This window comes from Belonocnema kinseyi, chromosome 3 (assembly GCF_010883055.1).
Source record: "Belonocnema kinseyi isolate 2016_QV_RU_SX_M_011 chromosome 3, B_treatae_v1, whole genome shotgun sequence".
Taxonomy (NCBI): Eukaryota; Metazoa; Arthropoda; class Insecta; order Hymenoptera; family Cynipidae; genus Belonocnema; species Belonocnema kinseyi.
Window position 1 is genome coordinate 122,463,034 of NC_046659.1, and position 25,018 is coordinate 122,488,051.

A 25,018-nucleotide genomic window follows, 5' to 3' on the forward strand; every position below is an offset into this window, starting at 1 on the left:
CTTAAATCATTATATAAATTTAATGCACCTTTTGCTAGAGACGAAAGACAGAAATAAAATTTACTACAAGGCATACCAGAATATTGGAAGCAATTTATTGATCGCAGTTAGTCTACCTTGTCCTGCGAGATATTTTAATAAATAAATTAATTGATTTACAATTATACATTTTTAATTTCTATATAATATATGTATATTATTAATAAACTCCTTGTTGTAATTGCAAACAAAATTTTTACAAGTCATTTAGGCATACTCCCCCACCTACTCCCATTTCTTCCATTCTTTGTTTTTATTTCTAATTTGAAATAGCCTTTTCGTTTAAATAAATAGTTTTAAAAATTTGCAAAAGAGTAAAAATAATTAACTTTTACCAAAATACAATACTATTAAAAAAATAATTCTTGTTGATGTTCACGTATTATTTGTTCATAACTAAAAAGCCAAATCAAAACTGAGGATTTCAGAAAAAAGCACAACTGTCTAGCATTAATCTCAGTGAAGATAGTTATAAACAATAATTAAATTTGTTAACTTGCATTAGTTATTACCTTAATGAATGAGAAATAGATAAAATAAGCTAAAATGTTTAGAAAAAACCACAACTATCTAGCACTAATATAGGAGAAGATAGTTATAAGCAATAAAAATTTGTTAAAACAATCACCCTTGTTTAGTTGCATTAATAATCACTTCACTTTAATTGTAAGTACAATTATGACAAAAAGTTAAATTCAGAAAAAACTGCAACTATCTATCTCTATTCTAAGAGGAAATTGCAAAAAAGCAATATTAAATTGTTTGAACAATTTAGAGAAACATCTAATTGTAAAAAGAAAGTAGTATTTTATGTATTATAAACCAGTTTTATTTTGAAACCCACAAAAAACCATAATTGATGCCAAACACTTGCAAAATTCAATTTGACACATTTGGGGGTTTACTGGAACCCTATAAAGCAGACATACAAATGGGGTTGACCTTTTTAAAAAATTTTATTGGTATTTTGTGGCTCATTTTCAAGGAAAATGTTGAGTTTTCTACTCGGTCCGCCTAATATTGTCGATTCTGAATAAAATGTAAAACGTGTTGAATAAAATGTGTTAAACTTCATGGGGCTTGTAGAACCTCCAGATACAATTTAATGCATTTATTTTTTTTTGGAGATTCGAGCAAATCTCCGGCCAATATGCATGGAAATTATTTTAAAAATCGAACCAACTGATTGGTCAATCAGATGCACTTTTTTATATTTTGCTAGTCACAATATGCGAATCCCTTATAATTTCATCATTTATTGAAAGAAAGTTGATGAAATTTTTTGGACAAAAATCGTACGACAGATCAATTATTTACTAATATAGATGTTGTTTTATAAATGAACATGAATCAATATAGTCAAAATGCGCATTTTTCATAAAACTTATTTAAATAATTAACAGTTTCTTGTAATTTGAAAAATGTGACAGAAACCTATCTTTGGCAAGACATGTCTAGTTGCGATTTTGCAAAATCAATTAAGCCTATTCATGAAAAAGTTTAAATAATTTTTAAGCAACAACCATTCTCAAATAATTATAATTGCACTTAAATATCTTCTATCGCCAAATATTGTGAATTACGAGAAAGTTATTCTCATTCATTGATTTGTTTATATCATTATAAACAATTTTTCGTCTCACTCTAACCCACTAAGTAACTTTTTCGTAATTCGCAATTATTAGCTACTTGAAAACCATAATATGGCTTTTGTTTAATGTGAATATTATAGCTGTGTATGAAATATGGCAGATATTAACGTGTGATTATAATTAGTTAGGAATGGTTGTTTGCTTAGCAGTTATTTAAGCAATATTGGTAAACAAATACATATTTCGAGAGTAAGAGAACTTTTTGTATAATTTTTAAAACGTTATATTTGAATCACAAGATGTTTTTTTTATAAAAAAAAAAAAAAAAAAACTACGCGACCTATAAAAAAGTGCTTAATAACAAATTTGTAGATATTTTTTGGGTGCACAATGTTTGTCTTATCATTTTTTTCCTATCTGACATAATTGGACTGCAAAATGCAATTTTTGATTAGTTTTTGTGCGGTCAAAATTTGAATTTTTCAAAAAAAATTCAAAAAGTTGATATGATAATCTTGTAGGGCTATTGAAAAGTAACATTTTTATTTTCAAGCACTATTTTCAAGAACAACTGTTCACTAGGGTGGTCCAAAAATGCATGGCAACATTTTTTTGCATGCTAGAGGGCAAGGATCCCCTCCCCCACTTTATTCAAAATCCGAAAAAAAAATTTCCTAATTTTTTATTTTTCTTTTTTTTTTATTTTAACAGGTGCCGAGATTGACTTGAAGTATCCTATTAAAATGCATGGGGAAAAATCACTTTTTTGAGTTTTTAAAATAATTTTTTATGGTTTGAAAAATGTGACGGGAAAATATTGTGGCCTGTTTAGAATTATCCAAAGAAGAATTTGATGTATCAGATATATGGGGTTGACACCCCTAACACACCCCCACGAGTTCCTCAAAACTACCCTTAAAACAAAAAATGTCAATTCTTTATGAAATCGACCTTTTGAACAACGTATTCTCGTCTTTTTTTACTTCAAATTATTAATATTGGTTTAGTGGAATATTTATTATCATTGGTCTATTAATTTTAAATTATTTAAACAAATGGAATATTTTTAAATAATTTGTTTCCTCCAAAATTCGTTTTCCCCCCTAAAAATTATTACTATTAGTCTAGAGAAATATTTATTAACCTTTGTTGATTAATTTTATATTATTTAAACAAATGGAATTTGTTTAAACAATTTTTTCGAAAATTCTCTTTTTCCTTAAAAACTATTACTATTAGTCTAGTAGAATATTTATTAACATTATTTCATTAATTTTCAATTTTTTAAACAAATAGAATTTGTTTAAATTTTTTTAATAAAAATTATTAATATTTTTTCAGTGGAATATTTATTAACATTGTTTGATTAACTTTATTTTTAAAAAAATTTTAATAAAAATCATTACTTGAATATAACTGATGAATCAATTATTATTAAATTAATTATTGATCAGTAACTAATTATTACTGATAAATATTCCACTAGACCCACAGAAATAATTTTTATTTTAAAAAATTCGAAACGAAATTATTCAAACAAATTGTATTTGTTTAAATAATTAAAAATGAATGAATTAATGTTAATAAATATTTCACTAGACTAAAAGTAAAAATTTTAAGAGGGGAGACAAATTTTCGAAAAAAAATGTTAAGAAATTTCATTTGTTTAAATAATTAATAATTAATTAAACAATAATGATAAGTATGCCACTAGACCAATAGTGATAATTTTAAGTAAAAAAATAAGAGAATACAGTACTCAAAAGGTCGATTTCATGAAGAATTGACAGTTTCTGTTTTAAGGGTAGTTTCGGGTACTCGTGAGGGTGTGTTAGAGGTGTCAACCCCATATGTCTAATACATTAAATTCTTCGTTGGATAATGCTTAACAGGCCTCCATACTTCCCCGTCACATTTTTTCAAACACTACAAAATGATTCCAAAAACTCAAAAAAGTTTTTTTTCCCCATGCATTTTACATGGGAAACTTCAATTCAAAACCGGCACCTGTTAAAATCAAAAAACGAAGAAAAAAAAATAAAAATTAGGGAATTTCTTTTTTTGGATTTGGAATGAAATTGAGGGGATCGTTGCCTTCTAAAAAAAGCGTTTTTGTGCCACCCTAATGTACACAGAATTTTTTAATCATGATAAAATGTGCGTTAAGCGTTTTTTTTAAATGGGCTCACTTTTAGTATTTTTATCCAAAAGTTCTGACTAAAGAACTTGGCATTTAGCTTAGGACACTAAAAGAGTTTACGAAAAGCCAATCTAATAGATTAATTTTTTTCAAACGTATCGTGCTCACAGACAGAGAGACATACAGACAGACACATTCGTGAAAACCTGATTTTCGCATTTAGGGGGTCTCAAAACGTGGACCTTTGACAAAAACTAGGGGGGGTCAAATTCTACACAAATATAATACCTTCTCTGATGAGAATGTAAAAAAGATTTTTTTGTCATGAATACTTTTTTGATAGTTCTGTTTTTAGTTTTACTCGAAACATACATCAAAAACATGAAAATTTACATTTTTGAAGCCCCGCGCACGAGGCGAAAAAGAAATTAAAAAACAAAAGTTGTGATAAGAATTTGTCCACGCAGCTGGCAGATTTTTTTTACTGTGAATAATGTTTTTCGTGATTAAAGCCAAAACTACGCAACCTACCAAAAAGTGGTTGATGACAAATTTGTAGATCTTTTTCAAATGCACAATTTTTGTGCACTCATCTTTTACCGTATTTTGCATAGTTTTGCCGAAAAATGTAATTTTTGGATTTTTCATTATTTTGTATACTGTCAAAATTTGAATTTTGAATTTTTCAAGAAAATTCAAAAAGTTTTTATGATAATCTTGTAGCGAACTTTGCTAGCGAACTTAACCTTTAGTTAAGGACACTTAACGAGTGTACCAAAGGCCAATATGATAGATTAACTTTTTCAAAAGTTATCGAGTTCACAGACAGACATTCATACAGACAGACAGACATACAGACATACAGCCATACAGGAATACACACATACAGGAACACAGACAGGCAGAGATACAAACATACAAATTCGTAAAAACCTATTTTTCGGACTCAGGGGGTCTCGAAACGTGGACATTTGACAAAAACTGGGGGGGGGGTCAAATTTCACACAAATATAATACCTTCTCTGATGAGAAGGTAATATGATCGGGTTTTCCAAGAAAATCGATTTTTAATATTTTCAGAAAAACCGCTACCACAATCTAAAAGGAAACTTCATAATAAAAATTGATAATATTTTTAATTAAGCTAAAAGTTACAAAGATTTAAAGAAAACATTTCAGTGCTTTTAATAAACAATACACAAAATTCAAATACGCATACTAAAAATGGTTGCTATACAAAAAATAGGCTTTTTCAATTTAAGCCTTTGTAATTTGCAGAAAAAATGTTTTGTAGATCAAAAAGGGACCCCAGAGAATTTGTGAAATGGTTCGGAAACCTTTTTAATTATGATAAATGATAATTTTATTTTATTCAAGTGAAGAAAAAACTTGCTTTCAGCTCGTACGACATGAATTCTCAAAATTATTTTTTTGCTACAGCGGGTCAATGGAAACGGAAAATTGTGTAGCATCGTGGTAACGGATGCGGAAAATCAAACGGTTCTCAGCACCTTTTTCACATTTTCCCTTCTTTGAAGTTTCGCCAGAAAAAGGAGAATGAGCTTTACAAGAAAGAAGGTTGAATCCACACTAGCAGATGAAATCTTTTGTTTCTCGGTTATTTTTCTCTTTTCTGCATGTAATCCCTTCATAAAAATCGAGGGAAAAATTAAAAATCCGAAAGCTTTGAAATTTCTAGCATTCAAATTCTCAAGCTCAACAAAATTTAACCGTTTAATTTTCAAAATTAAAAGTTTTCAAATGCAATGCGTCCGAATCTGACTTAGCTCAAAAAAAAATTATCAAATTTTCATCCTATTAAAAACTCTAATGTCGAAAGCTTTCAATTTACAAACGACAAGATTTGCAATCATCCATTGTAATTTTTATCATCGACAGATTTGAGAAAAAAACGCTGAAAGCTTGAAGATCTTAAATTTAAGGCAGCAGTATTTGGATATATAATTCTATGATAAAAATAAAGGAACATTTGTTTCACAGTTTGTAAAATAAATTTTGGTGCGGATTTGTTACAATTAATCGAAAATTACCTGCAGTTTCAAAATTTGACAAAAAGTTTGATCAAAATTTCAGCATTTTTTCGAACCAGCGTAGGTATTTTGAAATTTGTTTTTTATTCTAGACGGGAATTCTTGCTCTTTTTATTGATCACCAAAATTCTTTAATTGTTTGAAAAATTGACAAAATTGCGGCTGCTGTTATAAATTTAAATTTTCGAATATTTTGCATCGTTTACAAGAGAAAAAGAAAAAATTGCATTTGAAGAAATAATATTTTCCTGGAATCGAAAAATGTTGAGCAACTATAAAACTGATTTTTAGGTAAACGCCAACTTTTTATTTTTCAAATATTTGTAAATAGTTTCTGCTAATATAAAAAAGGCATTCTCTCAGTTTTATTTGAGCTGAGCCATTCACAAAAACAAAAAAAACTTTTTGTTTTTTAAAGAGGGAAAAATGCAAAAACTCAATATTTCCAAAATAATAAACGCCCGCCATTTTTTTTCAAATTTGTTAGGGGATTATTTCAAAAAGCAATAATTACCTAGACGAGAAAAATAAACTCACAAATACCTAAGAACGTTTGGAAAACAGTGCACTTTTTAAAAAACTTTTTGTCCAGGATGAGAATTCACAGTTATTTTTCGAATGATTATAAGAAATCGAGAAAAAAATTTGATTGAGCTAAAATACGAGTTCCTTTATTTTCCCCATATTGTTATTTTTACACCACAGTATATTATTATTATTCAAATACTAATTACTCTGACACCATGACCTGGTGTTTTATTTTAAAATTTCCAGATTTAAAAAGAAATTGGTTAATTTTTAAATTAAAAATGCATACATCTCAAAATTCTTAAATTGAGATTCTCAAAGATTTGACATGAGCAATTTCGTAGATCTTAAATCTAAAGGAAAATTAGAGTGTTCCAAAGGTTAGATAAAATATTTAAAATTCAAAGGGGAAAGGAAGTAGGGAAGGGCCAAAGATAGAAAAAGAGGAGAAGGAAACAAAGGAAGGAGAAGGAGTTAAGGGAAGGAGAAGGAGACAATGGAAGTAACGGGAATGAATTATGGGAGTTTTGATAAAGGGGGCAAGGAAATTGAGGGGAAGTGAGAGGTGGGAATTACGGAAGAGGCGAGGTGTAAGGAAAATACCTTGCTACAATTTAAAAGAAAATACAAGCTTAAAATCTTGAAAATGCAACCCTTTTAAAAGTTGGAACCTTTTAAATACAAAGCCTTTAAATTTTTAAATATCCCAAATTTTGAACTTGACTAATTTTGTAAACATTAAATTCGACGAAAATCATGCAAAGAAAAATGTTGAATCCACATCAGTGAAGACAATATTTTTTCCCGATTCTTTTCCTATGCCTGAGCCAATGTCTGCCTTTTTTAGTTCCCTTACCAAAATAAACAAACAGAAAACAATTTGTTTGCAGCAAGCTTTTCTTCCTGTTCCTTCTTTTTTTTTAACGATCGACAGGATGCATTGTTGACAGCCGATTTGTATTCCTAGGGACGCGTGTGCGTGAATGTGTTCAAGCAAGAGTGAGGGGTGTGTATTGTGTGGGTTGTGGGCGTTTTGGCGAGGCCTTCCACTTTATGTGGACCGCACGTTTGACCCGCGACGTTCATTATTCTCATAGTATAGCCTTTGTATCAACACCTAGACATTTTGAGGCAACACTGGTTAACGAACCGCGAAATCAACCAGGGGTTTCGGGTTGAAGGCGAAATAAGTGCGTCTTCATTAACGGGTAGAAATCTAACTTACGTTTGACGCTTCAACCATAAAGTATTAGCAAAACGATCTGCACTAAAAGGAAAAGCAGATACATTCGAAAGTATAAATTAAAGGATTTTAATGACCAAGGTTTTTTTCTAAGAAGTATTTTCTCTCGCTAAAGAGGGAACTTGTCTTTAATTAGAATCCAAATCCAAATAAAGTTGATATCCATGAAAAAATTCGAGAAATAGATCTAGACTTCAAAAGACAAATTTTGAGTACATTGAAATTTGCAACAGAGTTATGGACAATAGAGGAAGGTTTTTTACACTTCCAGGAATATTTCACTAAAGACGTATTGCATGCAAATTTTATAGGGTCGTTTACACATTCCAATTTGCTTTCGAGTTCAAAGGTTTTATGGCGATAGTCTTGAAATGCAATGTATCACTTCAGAACTCGTAGAACCAAAGGACCATGAACTTTCCAATTTCTCGCAACTTTTATTCCGTCAGCAATTCAAAAATTGTGTCGTGTAATAAAAAATAATGTAGCCGCTTTTATAGCAGTTTCTGGTAGCACCAGGATTTGAAAAATAAAATTCTGCTATTAATATTTAGTACTCAAATCGTAAAATACCTGTTCCAAGTTCTATTCTGTAAACATAAAACTTTCTAATTTCGATGTTCTAAAAAACTCTCGCAAATTTATTATTTACTCCACTCGGGATTTTTTGTTTCAATCTATCACATCTTCATGAAAACGAAAAAATTAAAAAGTATTTTATGTGCGTGTGTGTATGTGTGTATGAGCGTGTGCTTTTTTGTAATTTTTTTAGTTTCAATAAAAATTGTATTATTTCAAGATCAATATGAAATCTACTTCCTGATTCAACATTTTAAGAACCAAAATCAGAAAACAAAAAAGGTCTTAAATCAACATTAGAAAAAAATAGAATGAGAGGGCGCAAAAGGAAGAGTGAACTAAAACCAAACTTTTAATATTGCTCGCTGGTGCTTCATTCGAATTATTCCAAAACTTAAGGTATTATAGGAATGAAGAAAGAAGACACGGTATTTTTTTTTAAATTATACTTCGAAGAATTGCAACGTTATTACGTATATGGCATTCTTAAAAGAGAAAAGATTACACTGTCCTGCAAATTTTAATGTTTTTGATGCGAGTTAGATGGCACCTAGTTTTTCCGAATGGATTTTTCGTGCTGAACACGAATTTAGGTTCAAAAACTTCCCATCACGTTACATTTTTGCGAAAATAGGGGTTGAAACTCCCTAAAAACGGCGTTTTTAGCCATTTTTGAAAAATTATAGAGATGAACCATGACCTGCTATAAATTTCCTAATATGATAAATTAAAGGCTGCAACAAGCCATCTTAAGCGAGCCCTATGTTAACTTAATCGTATGCCCACCCTTAGAGCGAAGGTGTATTTTTGTCTAGGGGTGGAGGAATAAAATGAAAACAGAAAGGAATCCGTTTGAATTTCAAAAAATCGTCCTCCATATTAGTTCCGCCATTTTGAATTTTTTAATTTAACTGCATATTCGTAACAAGTTTCATGCGAATACGATCAAATTTTGAAAAAATGATTCATTATATCGGAACCGTCATTTGGAATTTTCCAAACCTAACTGCTTATTCGCAATCAGCGACCCTCAAAACCTTTAACAGCACTGCACACTTTATTATGTCTGGACGTGGCTGTAAGTATGTTAAAATTCTTTCTGTTTTCATTTTCTTCTTCCACCCCTAAACAAAAACACACGCCCCGCTCTAAGAGTGCAAGCGATTAATTTAGCATACGGCTCATTTGAAAGGGCTTGTTTCAGCCTTTAATTTTTGATATGAGTGAAGTTTGTAGCACGTCATGGTTCAGCTCTACAATTTTTCAAAAATTGCTGAAACTACCGTTTTTAGAAGTTGCAAACCCTATTTTCCCAAAAACGTGACGTGATGAGAAATTTTTGAAATTCGTGTTTAGCACGAAAAATCTATTTGGAAACACTAGGTGCCATCTTATTCGCAAAACTCATGTAGGGCAGTGTTATTTTTCACGAGAAAAGTGGATACGCACAACAATTGCTCATTTAAAACATTTAATGTTCAACAAAAGTTCCGTTCTTATCGTTCCTTAACAAACTTCAAAAAATTATACAATTTTCATGAACGATAGTTTATTTTTTCGGGAACAAAATTCTGTACCACTCGAACTCATTTAGTTTTTGAAAATAATTAAATTCTGACCAAAACTAGTTATTTGTTTATACTTTTTTAAAAAGATTTAAGGTTGACTCGTTGAAAAAGTTATTTAAAAAAATTAAATGAACTGAAGATGTAGCGAATATTTTTCCGAAATCCTATCATTGTTATGAATTTTGAAACCTTGAAAAAAATATTTCCTAATATTTTATATGCGGGTTAAGTCATTTTCTAGGCCAATAGAATTTTTCTACCTAAAAATATAATTCAATAATTTTTCTCGTAACCGAGCCAAGGTATGAAAAAAAAAGAGATAGATGTATTTTTGATAAAACTTTTTTTAGCTTTAGAAACTTTTTTCCTAATACTTTTCCGTATCTGTCGTTGTTTGCGTAAATATGAGAAATTTCGACTCTTTGAAAAAAATTCTCCTGTCCCCAAAAGTTGTTTAGCCCACATAAAATTCAAAGCATGTCTTTGTTATAGAATGTCAAATTTTTAAAAATGCCAAAAAATATAACTGTTTTTTGTTAGATTTCGACTTTTAATATTTTTAGAAAAACCGTCGTCATTTTGTTAATTTTTCATTCTTTTTCAGTTTTTCAAAAAATTGCAAAAATCAAAGCTCAAAATTCAAATATGCACATCTTCATAGAAAAATACTAAATAACTCTGCCAAGTTGTTAATATCAATAGAGAACATTTTTTTAGATAGTTTTTATTTGTTTATCAAAAAATCGGCAAAAAAATTTAATAAAAAAATGGTGATTTTTTAAATTTGGCTATTTAGAAAAAACTCTTTTCCGCGAGATATTTTTTTCGAAAAAATCATTAATATGCTTTAATAGGTGTCTTAAAGTATACAAGTTTTGGCAGTGCTATGCACTATTTTTTGTTTTAGAAAAAAACTTCTTTGAAGTTTTTGATCCGCGTTCGAGAGGTGTGGTACTATAAGGCAATAATTAATACAATTTAAGAAACCTAATTGCCTGAACAAATGATTATTGTTTATAACTATCTTCTTTCACTCTTATGCTTGATAGTTGCAGTTTTTATGAAATTGTTAATTTTTGTCCACATTTTATGTATAGTGTTATAATAATAAAGGCAAGTTAACAAACATAATTGTTTAAACAATTAATTATTGTTTATAATTATCTTCTCTTAAAAGATGCTAGAAAGTTCCGAGTTATACTGAAATTTTCGGCTTTTTTTTTACTCTTTAGTTAGGGTTGCCTGTTTCAAAATTTATCTCGTTTGATAAAAAATCTCCCTTTTTTGTTTGAAAATTGAACTATTTTGGTCGAAAATTAATCTGATTTGGTTGAGGATTAGGCTATTTGATTAAGATTAAGAAGTCTAATTCACTCACAATTTTTTTAAATTATGAGACATTAAAGATATATTACCTACTTGACTGACGACAAACTCAACGATTGGAAAACGAAATTTAAGGAACAATTGTCCCGCAATTAAAAAATAATTTGTTAGAATAATGGAAAAATTCGATAAATTCTTGAAAAAACTCTGCAGCACCTTAATTTTTATACTTTGTTGAAAGAAAAAAACATTTTTAAACTAATAACTGATATTTAATCAAGTATAATTTTGAAACATTTCAAAACATCTTCTAAAATTTCAAAAAAAAATGTCAAAATTGTCAGAAAAGAAGTTGGCAGGTTACAAAGTAATTTTTTATTTGGCAAGATTTTCATAAATTTTCTAAATAATTAGATCCGGAATAATAACTTATACAAGCCGTAAGTATCTTTTAAACTGACTCGAATTTATTCTAAAAGTTTGTAAAATCCTGCAAAATGAAAGACTTACTTCAGATTTTTTTTAATATTTGTTAGCACATCACAAATATTCAAAAATCTTTTTAATTTTTCTCAAGAGTCCTAGAAAAATGATGTTTTAATAACCTTCAAAACAAATAAACCTGACTTTTATTTGGCATTGAAAATTATTTCTCCCCTCAAATTATAATTTGGTTGCATTTCTTTTCTTTCTTTACTAAAAAAAATCTTTATGGTTGGAAATTCTTCTTCTGTGGTTGAATTCAACTACTTTCGATTTTGAATAAAAACTATTTTTGGTTTAAATATAAACAATTTTTACACTTTTCGTTGAGAATTCATCTTTTTTGGTTGAAGATTTAACTAACTTGTTGCAAATTAACTTTTTTGTTGAAATTTAAATATAATATATCTGAAATCTTCCAAAATGTTTTTGAACTTTCACAAGAAACTTTGAATAATTATATTTACCAAAAGCAGATAAATATTGAAACGAAAAAGCCGAATTTTTAAAGCATGAAAGAAATAAAAATTCCCACAAGATTGTGAAATTTTCAAGCCAAAAAGATGAACTTTCTACAAAAAAGTTACTTTTCAACCAAATAGTTAAACGTTCTACCAAAATAGTTGAATTTTTAACAACGTCATTAATTTTCAACTAATTTGTTCAACCCTCAACCAAATTAGATTAATTCTTAACGAAAAATATAATATTTGATATTATTTCAACCGATAAAGATTTTTATTTGAAGTCTACCATACTTGAATTCAACCAAAAAAGCAGAATTTTTAACAAAATAGCTGAATCCTCTACCAAAAGAAAATAATTGTTAACTATAACTGACCCCTAAATCTCTCTTAATAGGAGATGTACAAATAACACAAAATAACTTATAAATAAATAAAATGAAACTTTCAAGTTACTAAAAAAATCGTAACTAAATTAATTTACAAGTAACTTTTTAAAATACTTTGATTCGAACAAATTTGAGAACCATACGAATTAAAATACGAAGAAAACAGTTTTCCAATCCATTTTTAGACTACCCTATGCATCAATATCCAGCGAAATGCCCTACTAAAAAAACGCGAAGGGTTAAACTAAACACATTGTAGATTCAAATAATATTAAAACATTATATTTTACCTTATTCGATTATTTAAATCTAAATTCCAACCTAAAGTGTTATCAAATCTAAAAAAATAATAGACACAATTAGCCTTATTAATTTAAAACAGTAATTTCACAATACTGAAATTTCATTCCTCGTTCATAATGCATGTCACGAATTAAAGCGCGCGTGCAAGTAACGCTCAAATTACGCTCGTATAAATTGTAAAATGCAAAGGAAATAAGCAGAGTTGAATGAGAAATTGCTAACGTACAGCGCATACGGCAAGACACCCTATGTAAGACATGATCGCAATAAAGTTACACGTAGTAACTTCACGAATTTCCCACATTTACATTTTGCCTCGCTTCATACTCGTTTCCCATTTATGCTTCTCTCGGTCTTTTAGATGTGAAAATTGAGAAATTCGAACCAAGGAAAACTAAGGAAAACTCTTTAAAGCTGAGACGACCTTTATTTTCTTAAAGAGTGTTATTTAGAAAAATATTATCTTATACTGTCTCCTATTACTAAAACTATTATTGAAACTTGAGAAGTTCAAATAAAAAAGCCTTAGATATAACGCCGTTTTCAAAATTTTACATGTTCAAGGATGATTCCAAATTTAAGGATCTTAAATTTAAACAAGTTCAATTTTCATCCCTAAAATTATTTAGCTTCAAGCTTGAATGTCTCCAAACTAGTCTTAAATTTGAAAGCAACTATATTGGAAAACTTTACTTTAAAAAAAAAAAATTGGCCCGCTTCGCGGGCACATTCTCGTCAGACCCTACGCGCGCGGCTCGCTTCACTCGCAGGTTTGAGCGCGCCTAGGGCGCGCGACGGTTGAATCTCGCGTTTCGCGCTCGGATATTTATTCTTTGCATTTGGAATGCTTGAAAAAAACTTTGTCAAAAAGATCTCTTTTAGATGGCAGTATTTATATGCGTCTTCATATTCTGAATTGTCTACTTAATTAAGTATAGTCAAAGATTACGTTTCTCAAAGCTCTTTAGGCTTTGAGGTACACATTCTCATCGTGAGACTCGCGCTGCGCCCTCGATTTCCGACAGACATTTGTGAACAGGTTTTGTTGGATTTTTTTCTCGTAACTTTTGTCGTTTTCCTACATTATTTGTTTTTTATTTTATTTTTTTAACGTTATTTTTCACGAATAAAACTAAAAGTACGCATCCTATCGAGAAGTGATTTTTCACGAAATTGTAGATCTTTTCTGGGATAACAATTTTGGTTGATTCATCTTTTTTCGTATCCTACATAGTTTGTCCACAAAATAGAATTTTCGATTTTTCATTATTTATTGTGCAATTAAAATTTGAATTTTTGATTTTTCAAGAAAATCCAAAAATTTGTTATGATTATATTGTAGGACTTTCAAAAAAAATGTTTTTCTTTTCTTGACTTTTTTTTCATATCGTCCGTTTTTTTGGCTTAAAATTTTGATTTTCGGTTGGTTTTAAAATTTTTGAAAACGCTATAACTCTGAGGAATTTCTTTTTATCGAAAACAGTATTTCGGATCAATTGTTTGTTCTTTTCAATACTATAAATATCCGTACATAGAATTTTTAAATTCAGAAAAAAGTGGTCTCAAAAATTTTCAAAATACGCTCACTTTTTGAATTTTTATCAAAAATGGCTTTTTAACGAACTCGTCCGTTCTTTTAGAACCTAAAAAAAGTGTACCAAAGATGGATTTGATCCGTTCATTTTTTCGAGAGTTATCATGTTTGCGGACGGACGGACAGCCGGACGGACAGACAGACAAACAGACGCCATCGTAAAAAACTAATTTTCGGATTCAAGGGGTCTCCAAACGTGGAGATTCGTTAAAAAAGTGTGACGTCAAATTTCGGACAATTCTAATACTTTCTCAATCAAAAATGATGAGAATGTAAAAATAATTTTCAATACTAAATAAAAATTAGGTTTATTTCTTTATTTGCTTTCAAGGTTATATAAATATAATTTAGAATTCTTAACAAAACTCAAAAGTATTTTTGAAGATTTAAGACGTGTCGAGAAATATACAATTATTTTCCAGAAAATTTCATATTTTGCACTTGTAGAAGTTTGGAAGAAATTTCAGAATAGTTTATGCATTTTCAGAAATATTCCGAAGTTTAAATATATTTTTAATCCTTTAAAAACTTCTAAAATTAATAAATATGTTTTAAAATAAATCCAAATAATCCTAAAATTTATAAAAATCTTTCAAAATTCAAAAAAGTTCCTTCAAATTAACCAGTCTTTTTCGAAAAATTTCAACATCTTTTTTTAATTGTTTAAAATCTTTTTAAATCATCTGTTAAAATTAACTTTTTAATACAAAACTTGGTTTTCAATTTTCTCAGGAAACACCTTCAAAGCTTTGAAGCTTACACAAATTTTTTCTAAAACTTTGTAATTTTACAAAATGGAACATTTTTGCTTTAAAATTTTCTATTTTCTTTTTGGGAAATTTAGGAAGTCATTAAAAATTTTTGTTTCGGGCTCGGATTCAGCTACTCAAAGTATGTGAGAATGAACTAGTCTGGTACCATCAGACATCCTCCTTTTTTGTGTGAAGCTGTGAAATGTACGAAAAAAAGAGTTTTTTTAGGTTGCGAGGAAAACAAGAACTAACTTTGGCATTCCGACTTTGGATACGGATTCAGCGAACCATAATACGAAAGAATGGACAAACCTGGTCCGTCGAACAATCTATTTTTTTTGAGGTTGTGTGATTAATGCTACTTCATAATTTTGAGGGACCTCTAAGCCCTAAATATTTTCCTATTTAGTTTTCCTTTTATGGGGTTTAAACTGTAAATGAATCAAGAAATCGAAATTTTTGTATGTACGGTTTTTTCTGGCGAATAATAATGAAAAATTATAAATTGAAAAGAACATTTTTTTCTTAATTTAGAATTCTTTGATAATGGCCAAAAACATGTTTTTTTATTGAGCCCTATTCACACTAGGGTGGTCCAAAAAACGCTTTTCAAACTACAGGTGAAGTCGCCCCCCCCCCCCCTATTTCCATTTCCGGAGGCAGAAAGTCCTTAATGTTTTTTTTTCGAAATTTAAATTATAATACGTGCCACCGAGCTCTTCAAAATCCCACTTGATTACCATAGGGAATGTTCGAATTTTCGGAAAATTGATTTTAAACATTAAATTTCAGGGTTTGATTGAAACACATTTGCGACGCTGTAGGAGAGGGTAAACATAAAAGTTATTAGTACGGTTTTATTTCATAGAAACTTCACTTCAATCCATAACGAACTTGGCAGGTTTCGATCAAAGTCTGAAGTATGAGGTCAATTTTTTGAAAATCCAAAATTTCCCCATGTTAATTAAATGGGATTTTGAAGTGTCCGATGGCAAGCGTTAAAATTTGAATGTCGAAAAAAATCCAGATTTTCTTTCTCCGGAAATGAATACCTCGAACCTGATGTTTTTCAGCCTAAATAAAACAAAGATGGTATCATTTTGTTTTTTTTTTCGAAATTGTTTTTTTTATTCTTAGCAAGTTGTCACAGTCGCTAAAAAACGTAAAATTCACTATTATTGAATATTTGAAACACCCCTAAACAAATTTGTGTCGAAAAAAAAATAATAGCATGTTTCTTTGATGAAAAAACACGTTTTCGGCCATTTAAAAAAATTCTAAATTGAGTAAAAATTTATTTTTTATTTATAATTTTTTATTATTATTCACTAGCAAAAACGGTACATAGACAAAATTCACCATAATTTTCGAAGCAATAGGAAATTTTTTGAATTTCCCTAAATTTCAATTTTCAAATCAAGCAAGAGAACAGAAGATGTTAACGGATTAGAATTTTTGTTTACTAATTGAGGCGCCGTGTTCTCTAAATTACAGTTAATCGCCTGAGAGCGAAAAAATCGATAAGCGGTTTTAGAATCCGAGTCCTCAATGCTATCATTTTCACTCCGCCCTAATGTGTATCATTGTCATTGGCTAGCTATTTAGTACTTTTTTTAATTCTGTTTTCCGCGGCGGTTTTTTTTCAAAAAAAAAAAAAAAATATTCAACTAAAAACTTTTCAGTTTAAAACTGCACACTTTAAAATTGGAACTGCACAAAGTGCATCGAGTTGCACACAGTTCTAGACCCTGATTCAAGAGCGGCTTAGTTATCTTCTTTTCGCTTCAAAACATTTTAAATTTCAGGTATCGTTGTTGTTAAGACCGAGTCTTAAAGGACCGCTATTGCAAAGTTTCCTCAGTAACAAAAAGCAAGAAGACTCTTCTATGAAACGAAGATTAAAACTTGATCGTCACAAGCGTAGGATGAGAGAAAAGCAGCAAAGTAGAACAATCGCGAGGTCTTTAAACTTGAAAAAGTGAGACTAAAGCAGTGTCTGTAATTAACTAGTGGTGAGAGAAATCGGTCAAGTCGTAATTGCATGTCTGGGACGCAACAAGTAAACTAGGCGAACTACTCTAGCAAGTGCGTCCCGTCTCCAAGTAAAGAGAATAAGCGCCAATGGAGGACATAAAAACAAAAGTCTTTCGCGAAAGAAAGCCGTTGCTAAGTAACTCATTAAAGAAGACAAACAAAATTAAAGCTCCTAATGGATTTTTCAGTACAATCGGATTACTATCGTAACCTGTTGTTATAATTTCCTTTCCAGTCCATAGTTGACCGGGAAACCTGATTTTAATGACTTCATGTGCTTTCCGTTTAAATATGTCATATATTTATAGATCAGTCTTTAATTTTTTAATTCCCTGATGGAGAATTCTTTACAAAAAAGTACAAAAACTAGATCTATTTTTACAGCAATCTGAAAATAAATACAATATCTTACAACCAAAATTATAGGAAAGTGCAACTTTTTATATTAATGAGACGAATTATTTAGAACATAGCGATGAGATAATTTTGAATTAAAATGATTTGAAGTTTTGTTCTTTCAAATATATGGCAATCAATTAGAAAACAGATATACAATTAAAAACCGTATACTCCAATTGTAAACGGTTCAGGCGCCCCTGACTGCTTATTTTTCCAAGGAACCGATTTAGTAACAAGGCCAGTGCGAGGCAACTCCCGAAACAGTTATTATTTGAGACTCGGAGTGTATGTCATTTACAATTATTTAATTGCAATTTTCTCAATATTTATAATCTAAAGTCGAAAACGAACAACTTTTTGACTACCAATAAAAATTAAACAATTAACAAAAAATAGACCATGATCATTGAAATTAAAAGATTCCAACTCTTGAAAATAAAAAATGTATTCACTTGAAGTTATAAAAACTGAATCGGAAATTAAGATACTCAAAGTGAAATACATACTTTTGAATTCTAAACTTTGAAAATTAAAGCTTAAAAAATGTTAATTCAAACTCTCAATAATTTACGCATATAAAATGGAAGCTTTTTAGCACTTTTCAGTTGAAAATATGTTACTTGAAAGCCGTTAAACTGCAAAATTTTTATTGTTGACTTTTATACGTTGTACAGTTAGAAAATTTAAAAAGAGAAAATCCACGCGATTATTTTTAATTATATGAATGGAAGAATGTATTAAAACATTGATAAATTTTCAAAATTATATCATTTTAAGCAATTTTAAATTATTTTAAAAAAACTTCAGGAATCAAATAATATATTAATTATTTTGGACCAAGAAGTTTTTATAATTTTGGAAATCTTATTAAATATACTTTCAAAATTAATTTTTGTACTACAAAAAATTAATGTGAGGTTTTCTACGAATTTTGATACAAATGTTATACTAATTTAAAACCTTTCCAAATGCTTACAAAGCTTATAAATGTTGTGTTCGAAATCTACAAAAATCTACATTGTGTTTTAAACGTTTTGAAATCTTTTTACGTTTTAAATTATTTTTGAATCTTTTCAAAACTTTTAAATATATTTTGAACTGATTCGATTGTTTTCCAATTTGATAATTGTTCCATAGTTATTTATTAATCCCACCATTTTTTAAAAATATTCTCTTAAAATTAATTTTTCAACGTAAAAAATCATTTTAAATTTTCCCAGCAAACATAAAAAATTTTTCATTTTCTTAAAACTTTTAAAGATCCTCAAAAAGCTTCAAAATTTCATTTCGAAATCTTCAAAAATCTCAATTATTTTTCTATTTTTTGAAATCGTTTCCAGTTTTAAATTAAGTTTGGATCTTCTTAAAACTCAAAGTACAATGCATACTTTAGAATTTCAAAATTACAGTTTAAAAAATGTTAAACGCACAATAATTTAGGCGTATAAAATGGAAGCTTTTAATACTTTTCAAATTTAAACTTTTTAAATTAAAGCCGTCAAACTGCATCATTTTAAATTTTAACTTTTATATATTATACAGCTAAAAGATTACAAAAATAATTAATTCTACGCTATTATTTTAAATGCTATGAATTGAAGAATGAATCAAAACATTTATAAATTTTTAAAATTATATGTGATTTTAAGCAGTTTTAAGCCAAAAATATTAATTTATACATTAAAATTACATTTTTCTTGCACCTTCTTCTTTATTCCTTTACACACCCTCCACACACTTACTTGGTGGTGGAAGGGGGGACCTACAGTTGAAGGTGGGTTCCGAACCACCTAGAGCAACAGCTTTAAGTACTTAGAGAAAAACCTTTTTCTCTAGAGGTACCGGTCCCACGACTCTCCGGAGATGAACAACAACTCCCTTGCTAGGCTAGTGTTCACCGCATGGGCCGCCGAGGCTCTTCCAGAGTGCGAGGCGGGAATCGAACCCGCAAGCCGACGGAGTGGGTCCAAAGCCTACGCTTTAGCCCCCACGACCATCGTCCCACACTAATAATAATGATAATAATTTTATTAATTTGGAACTTGAATTTTTCTTACCATTTTTTGAAAATTCTGCAAAAGTAAAAAAAAGTACCTCAAAATAATCCAGATTCTTTTTTAAATATTTTGAAAATATTATATATTCTTTTTAAATTAATTTTTTAACAAAAAAAAGCAATACTGGGAGTTTTTCTAGGAATTTTGATACAAGTGTTTTATTTATTTAAAATTTTTCAAAATGCTTAAAAAGCTGACAAATTTTGTATTCGAATTCTTCAGAAATCTACTTTGTGTGTTAAATGGTTGGAAATTTGTTCACGTTTTAAATTATTTTGTAATCTTTTCAAACCTTCTCAATATATTTTAAACTTACTGAATTATTTTCCAAATTAATAATTGTTCAGCTGTCATTTATTAATCAAAATAATTGTTTAATCTTTTCAAATATTCAAAATTAATTTGAAAAAAAAACATTAAAAATTTTCCCAGCAAACTTAAGAATTTTTTAAATTTTCTTCAGACCTTTAAAGATTCCTAAAAAGCTTTACAATTTTATTTGGAAATCTTCAAATATCTAAATTTTTATTTTTTGAAATCTTTTACAGTTTTAAATTAAATTTGGATCTTCTCCAAATTTGGAAACACCTCTCAAACTAGCTGAAATTTTTTCCAAAATGGTAATTGTTCAATTGTCATTTATTCATAAAAATTCAATAATTACAATATGATTATTAATTTTTGAACAAATTCCACAAATAAACTCGATGTTGATCAAAATGATTGATTATTATTTATTTTTTATTATGAATTTTTACTTATTATTTTATTATGAAGTTATAAACAATTTATTTGAACAAATAATCCAGTATATCATTTAGTTGTAGATAAAAATGATTTTGAACTAAAATTATTATTATCAACAATTTTTCAAACAATTAAGGTCCATGGGGAGACCAATAGGCATAATAAAGAAGTTAATATTGGGATGAGAGCATTTTATTTAAAGATGATTTTTTGTAGAAACAGAATCTGATTTTTCAATTGTTTAAACGACACTTGTTAAAATCATTTTCTATAAGTTACTGTTCAACATTTATTTGTAATAAGTAACATTATTTTGAAAAATAAAAACCATCTCTGATTTAAAATTACGTTTGATAGATGCAGATAGCTAGGTAAAATTTTAACTAAAAAAAATGTTACATAACTGAAATTATTGCTGCTTGATCTGCGATTTATTATAATAGTACAAACAAATTTTGTAAAAATGTATATATTTTCGTTCATATTTGAAAATTTCTACATCATGTGTACATTTATGTGTAGAAACTTAAACTTTGTGATCAATATTTTTACTTTTCTACAGAAAAATACAACAACAACATTATCTATTTTAATTCAATTGTATTTTTTTTTAATTTTGAACATGTTTCAACAAAAAAATACAGTTGTAAAAATGTTGTACTTTCCGGTAAAAGTTTTTTCCGTCAGAGTAACTAAAACTTGATCGTATTATGCTTAATAAAAAATGTACATACTGGGCTGTTTTTTAATGTAGAATGTGTAATATTTAAAAATAAATGTCCTTGAAAAGAAATCTTGTATTTTTGGTTGCAAATAAAAGGAACACTGACCTCCGCAAGCTTCCTTGAAGTCCAGACAGCAGTCACCCAATTTGAGACATGCGTGGTCACAATAGCACGGTTTGTCAGACAAAGTTTGTATAATAGCATTTGGTGATGTCTTCTGCACCACACACGCCGAGTCTCTTCCAGTGCAACAAAGTTTTGCTTCTTTGCAACTTCCAGCAAAAACATCTCCGATGAAGTCTCCAAAAATCACGACTACCAAAAGAACTGCCCAATGACTCATTTTAACAATTCCCTCTTGGCAAAAAAACATTAAAAACAATCGACCGTGAGTTAAAATAACTAAAAAAGTGTTTCAGTACTTTTGACCGATCTTAGTGAAATTATTTTTAAAATTTCTAAAACTTTTAAAGAATTTTTTGCAAAAATGGATAGATGTTTTGGTGTTCTCTGAGAGATGGGTCCTTCGATTTGGTAGCCCTTGAGGCTCGAAGGCCTACGCAGAACAACTGTGCCGAGGCGGGAGATGAACGAGCGATAGAGGCTGAAACTTCCCCATAGAAACTTTCTTCCCCACCACTAGACTTTGGAGTCTGGATCCTGAGCACCACCGACTTTTCGCTGATGACGTGATGACGCTGATGACGTACTAATCCCAACCACCGACCTTCTGGCCTGCGGCGAACGGACTGCAGCCTCCGAGCGCATTATCAACCACCAACCTCGGCCTCCTCCTCGTCATCTTCGACGTCGTCGCCTTCGCCAAGATTCATGCTTGAACGAGCATGCGCCTGCTCCAGCTCCCAACTTTCTGTGCATCCTGCAAGAATTCGGGATTAATAACTCGATTAGAATTCAAGTTAAATACGATCAAGATTTATCGGTTCCACAATGGGCAAATTTAATCCGTCATTCCGAAATCTCGTCAGTTTGTTTTAAAATAAAAATCTGAGATCGCAAATCAATCTACAACCTGCAGTGGATCGTCATTAATTAAGGAAATAAATAAAAGAAACTAGCTGTGAATTATATCTTGAGTGTTTCAACTTTGCTTGTATTTATAATGATATGGTGCTTATTTCACAAAAACTTTGCTTCCCGTTAGCAGCCGTATTTGCTTCCCCATAAAGGAAGCATTAGCGATTTTTTAAATAGTAGACAAATTTCCCAACTTTATGATTTTTTTACAAAAATTGTCAGCATTACAGTGAAACTCTTTTATAGCGCAGATTTTCGGGCAGACAATGGGCGGGAACTAACTCATTATAATCCGCTCTGCTTTTGTTTTTTCACGCCTGAGTGCTCGCCTGTGTAACAACCGCAGACCCCGCGCACCTCGCGCAACTCCTATTACACCTACCTGCGGCGCGGCGTCGATTCTCAGAAGGGCTATAGAATGGGGGGGGCTATTGAAGGGTTTCACTGTATATTATTTGAAAATTTATGATCAAAAAGTATTTTCTATTCATCCATCGACTTTGGATTAGATGGATTAAAAAAGTTTTTCTGTTCAAAAGAGATGTTTCAAATAATATAATAAGCATAACTTCCTTACACTTTAATAAAGTGTGTTAATATATTATATGTCAATCGATTTGCCTTGAATCAAGGAATTTTTTACGTTCTTGCATCAATTTCGAATTATGTCAATAAAAATAGTTTCACTATAAAAAACCGTTCTTCAAATATCATACATTACCTGAGACATTACCATAGTTTACTTAAGGTTCAACAAAATGTTTAAATATTATAAGTCAATCTATTTATCTCGATTCAACACATCTTTTCTATTCTCACATAAAATTTAAGTTATGAGAATGAAAAAATTTTTACTATAAAAATCTATTTTTATTATAATATTGATTACCATAACTTTCTTATTCTTTAATAAAGTGTATTAATATAATGTTTAAGATATACAATAATTCATCAATCGATTTGTCTTGAACCAAGAAATCTTCAATATTCTTGCATCCACTTGGAATTATGCTAATGAAAAAAAGGTGTAATGTATTTTCAAGGAGTCAAAGAAGAAAATATTACTCTCGACATTTGTTAATTGTGTCATTAATTCTAGAAAATAATAACTTTTCTCGCTTGACAGGGATTTTTTTTTTGACAAATCGAAATTGTTTAAATAATTACCAAATGTTCTTTAAAAATATATTGGCTCTCAAATTCATGAATTACGTAATTATTTCTAGAAAATAATAACTTTTTACGATTCAAAAGAGCAAAAATTGTTTTAAAAAATCAACATTCGTCAATTATTTATTTACCATTTTTGGGACATTTTCCGAGAACAATAAAAGGAGATTGGGGGTGTCAAAATTAAAGATGGAAAAAAATTGAGTGGAAATTATTCCTTAAATACGCCTTAAGAGTTGACTATATTTTAATTCACAAAAAGTGTGTAGCAAATACTTCTTTTTTTCATTTTTTTAAAAACTGAGCTTTTTCCATTTAAGACCCCATATTTATTTCAAAAGCCTAGGGGCACAGGTTCACGTTGAAAAAATTGCGCTATTTCTTTTTCCAGAAAACGAACAAATTGGGGTGGGGGGTTACATCAAAATTCAATATGTGGATGTCTATAATGTGGTAATAAACTGAGATAGTACTTGAGTTTAATTATACGAAAAATCTTGAAAATTTGTTTCAGTTTGAATTTCCTACCAAAATTTTTGCGAAAAAAACATGCACATTGAAAATTATTTTTAAAATTTCTGAACATTTTTTCAGATTCATAGTGGCTAACGGTTTGGAATATTGGGAACAAAATTTGTTGACTATATGCTTTCAAATGACTGACTCAACATTTGATTCACTTTGGGGGCATTTTTTGCATGCTTATCTGGCTATACCCTTTAACATTAATTATTGTTTAAACCATTTATTATTATTTTTAACAGTCCTTTCTTAGAATATTGCTAGAAAGTTGCATTTCTCCCTAAATTTTTGGCAGCTTATTTTTTCGTTGTAATTTAATCTAACCCAATTTAAAATGATGCTTACAAAAAAATGTTATAACTATAAAAAATGTACGAGTATACGCATACTAAAAAATGTGTAATTGTCTCCGCTGGCTCACAGTGGGGTATTTTGGATTTGTTCGTGCAAATAAGCGACGACTTGTCAATTTTCAACCAAATTGAATTTTTTGTTATATACTCGTGAATAAATTTACTGTCGGAGAGATACGCCAATATTACGGTTTGAATCGGCAGTACGTCAAAAAAACGTTCGCAAACGTCGGCAGTCGTCGACCAACTTTTAGGCTATTCATATGTCAGTAATATTTCGTAATTCGTACAAACAATGCTTCATGCTTATTGCTATTTATGTTTCCAACCATTACAAGTGCAAACCTTTCTATTCTCATTCTATTTTTGCAATAAAAGTTTTAAATAATAGTTAATAAACGTTCATAACGTTAATACTTTAATTTTCAAATTATTCAATCGAGAAACGTTTATTCTGAAGAGACCAACGAAAGAGTATTCCCGACTGTTGGTCGACATTTTTTTGATGTACTGACGATTTAAACCATAATAGTGGTGTATCTCCAACAGTAAATTTATTCACGAGTTCTTAAAAAAATTTAATTCGATTGAAAATTGACAAGTCGACGATTATTTGCACGAACAAATCCAAAATACCCTACTGTGCGGCTGTGGTGAGCTGTTTTACACCTGTCACAGTCTTCTCTCACATTGTAGTCTCATATACTTTGGTTCTTCTTTCATGTAAATATTGCACACAAAAAATTCAATAATGACACAAAATCTTAAAAACACTTTACCACGAAAGTATTTATTACACGAACTCGCATGCGATTGGTTATGGCTATTTTCTGAATAATTGCAAGGTACCACAACAAGTAGAAGGAAGCAGTTCATTTGCCTCACTCTTGTTCGATGTTACATTAGTAGATGGTGTACTCTC

The 25,018-nt window shown here is 29.7% G+C and overlaps 1 protein-coding gene across 1 annotated transcript in view; it reads right to left on the reverse strand.

Annotated features, from left to right (window-relative positions):
• Positions 1 to 21,768, reverse strand: part of LOC117170391 (somatomedin-B and thrombospondin type-1 domain-containing protein-like) — a 151,287-nt gene extending 129,519 nt beyond the window's left edge. The window contains exon 1 of the mRNA XM_033357159.1: positions 21,119 to 21,768. Within this exon, the coding sequence (XP_033213050.1) occupies positions 21,119 to 21,386 (268 nt within the window). The 5' untranslated portion in view covers positions 21,387 to 21,768. The remainder of the gene's footprint in view (positions 1 to 21,118) is intronic.
• Positions 21,769 to 25,018: the final 3,250 nt, after the last annotated feature.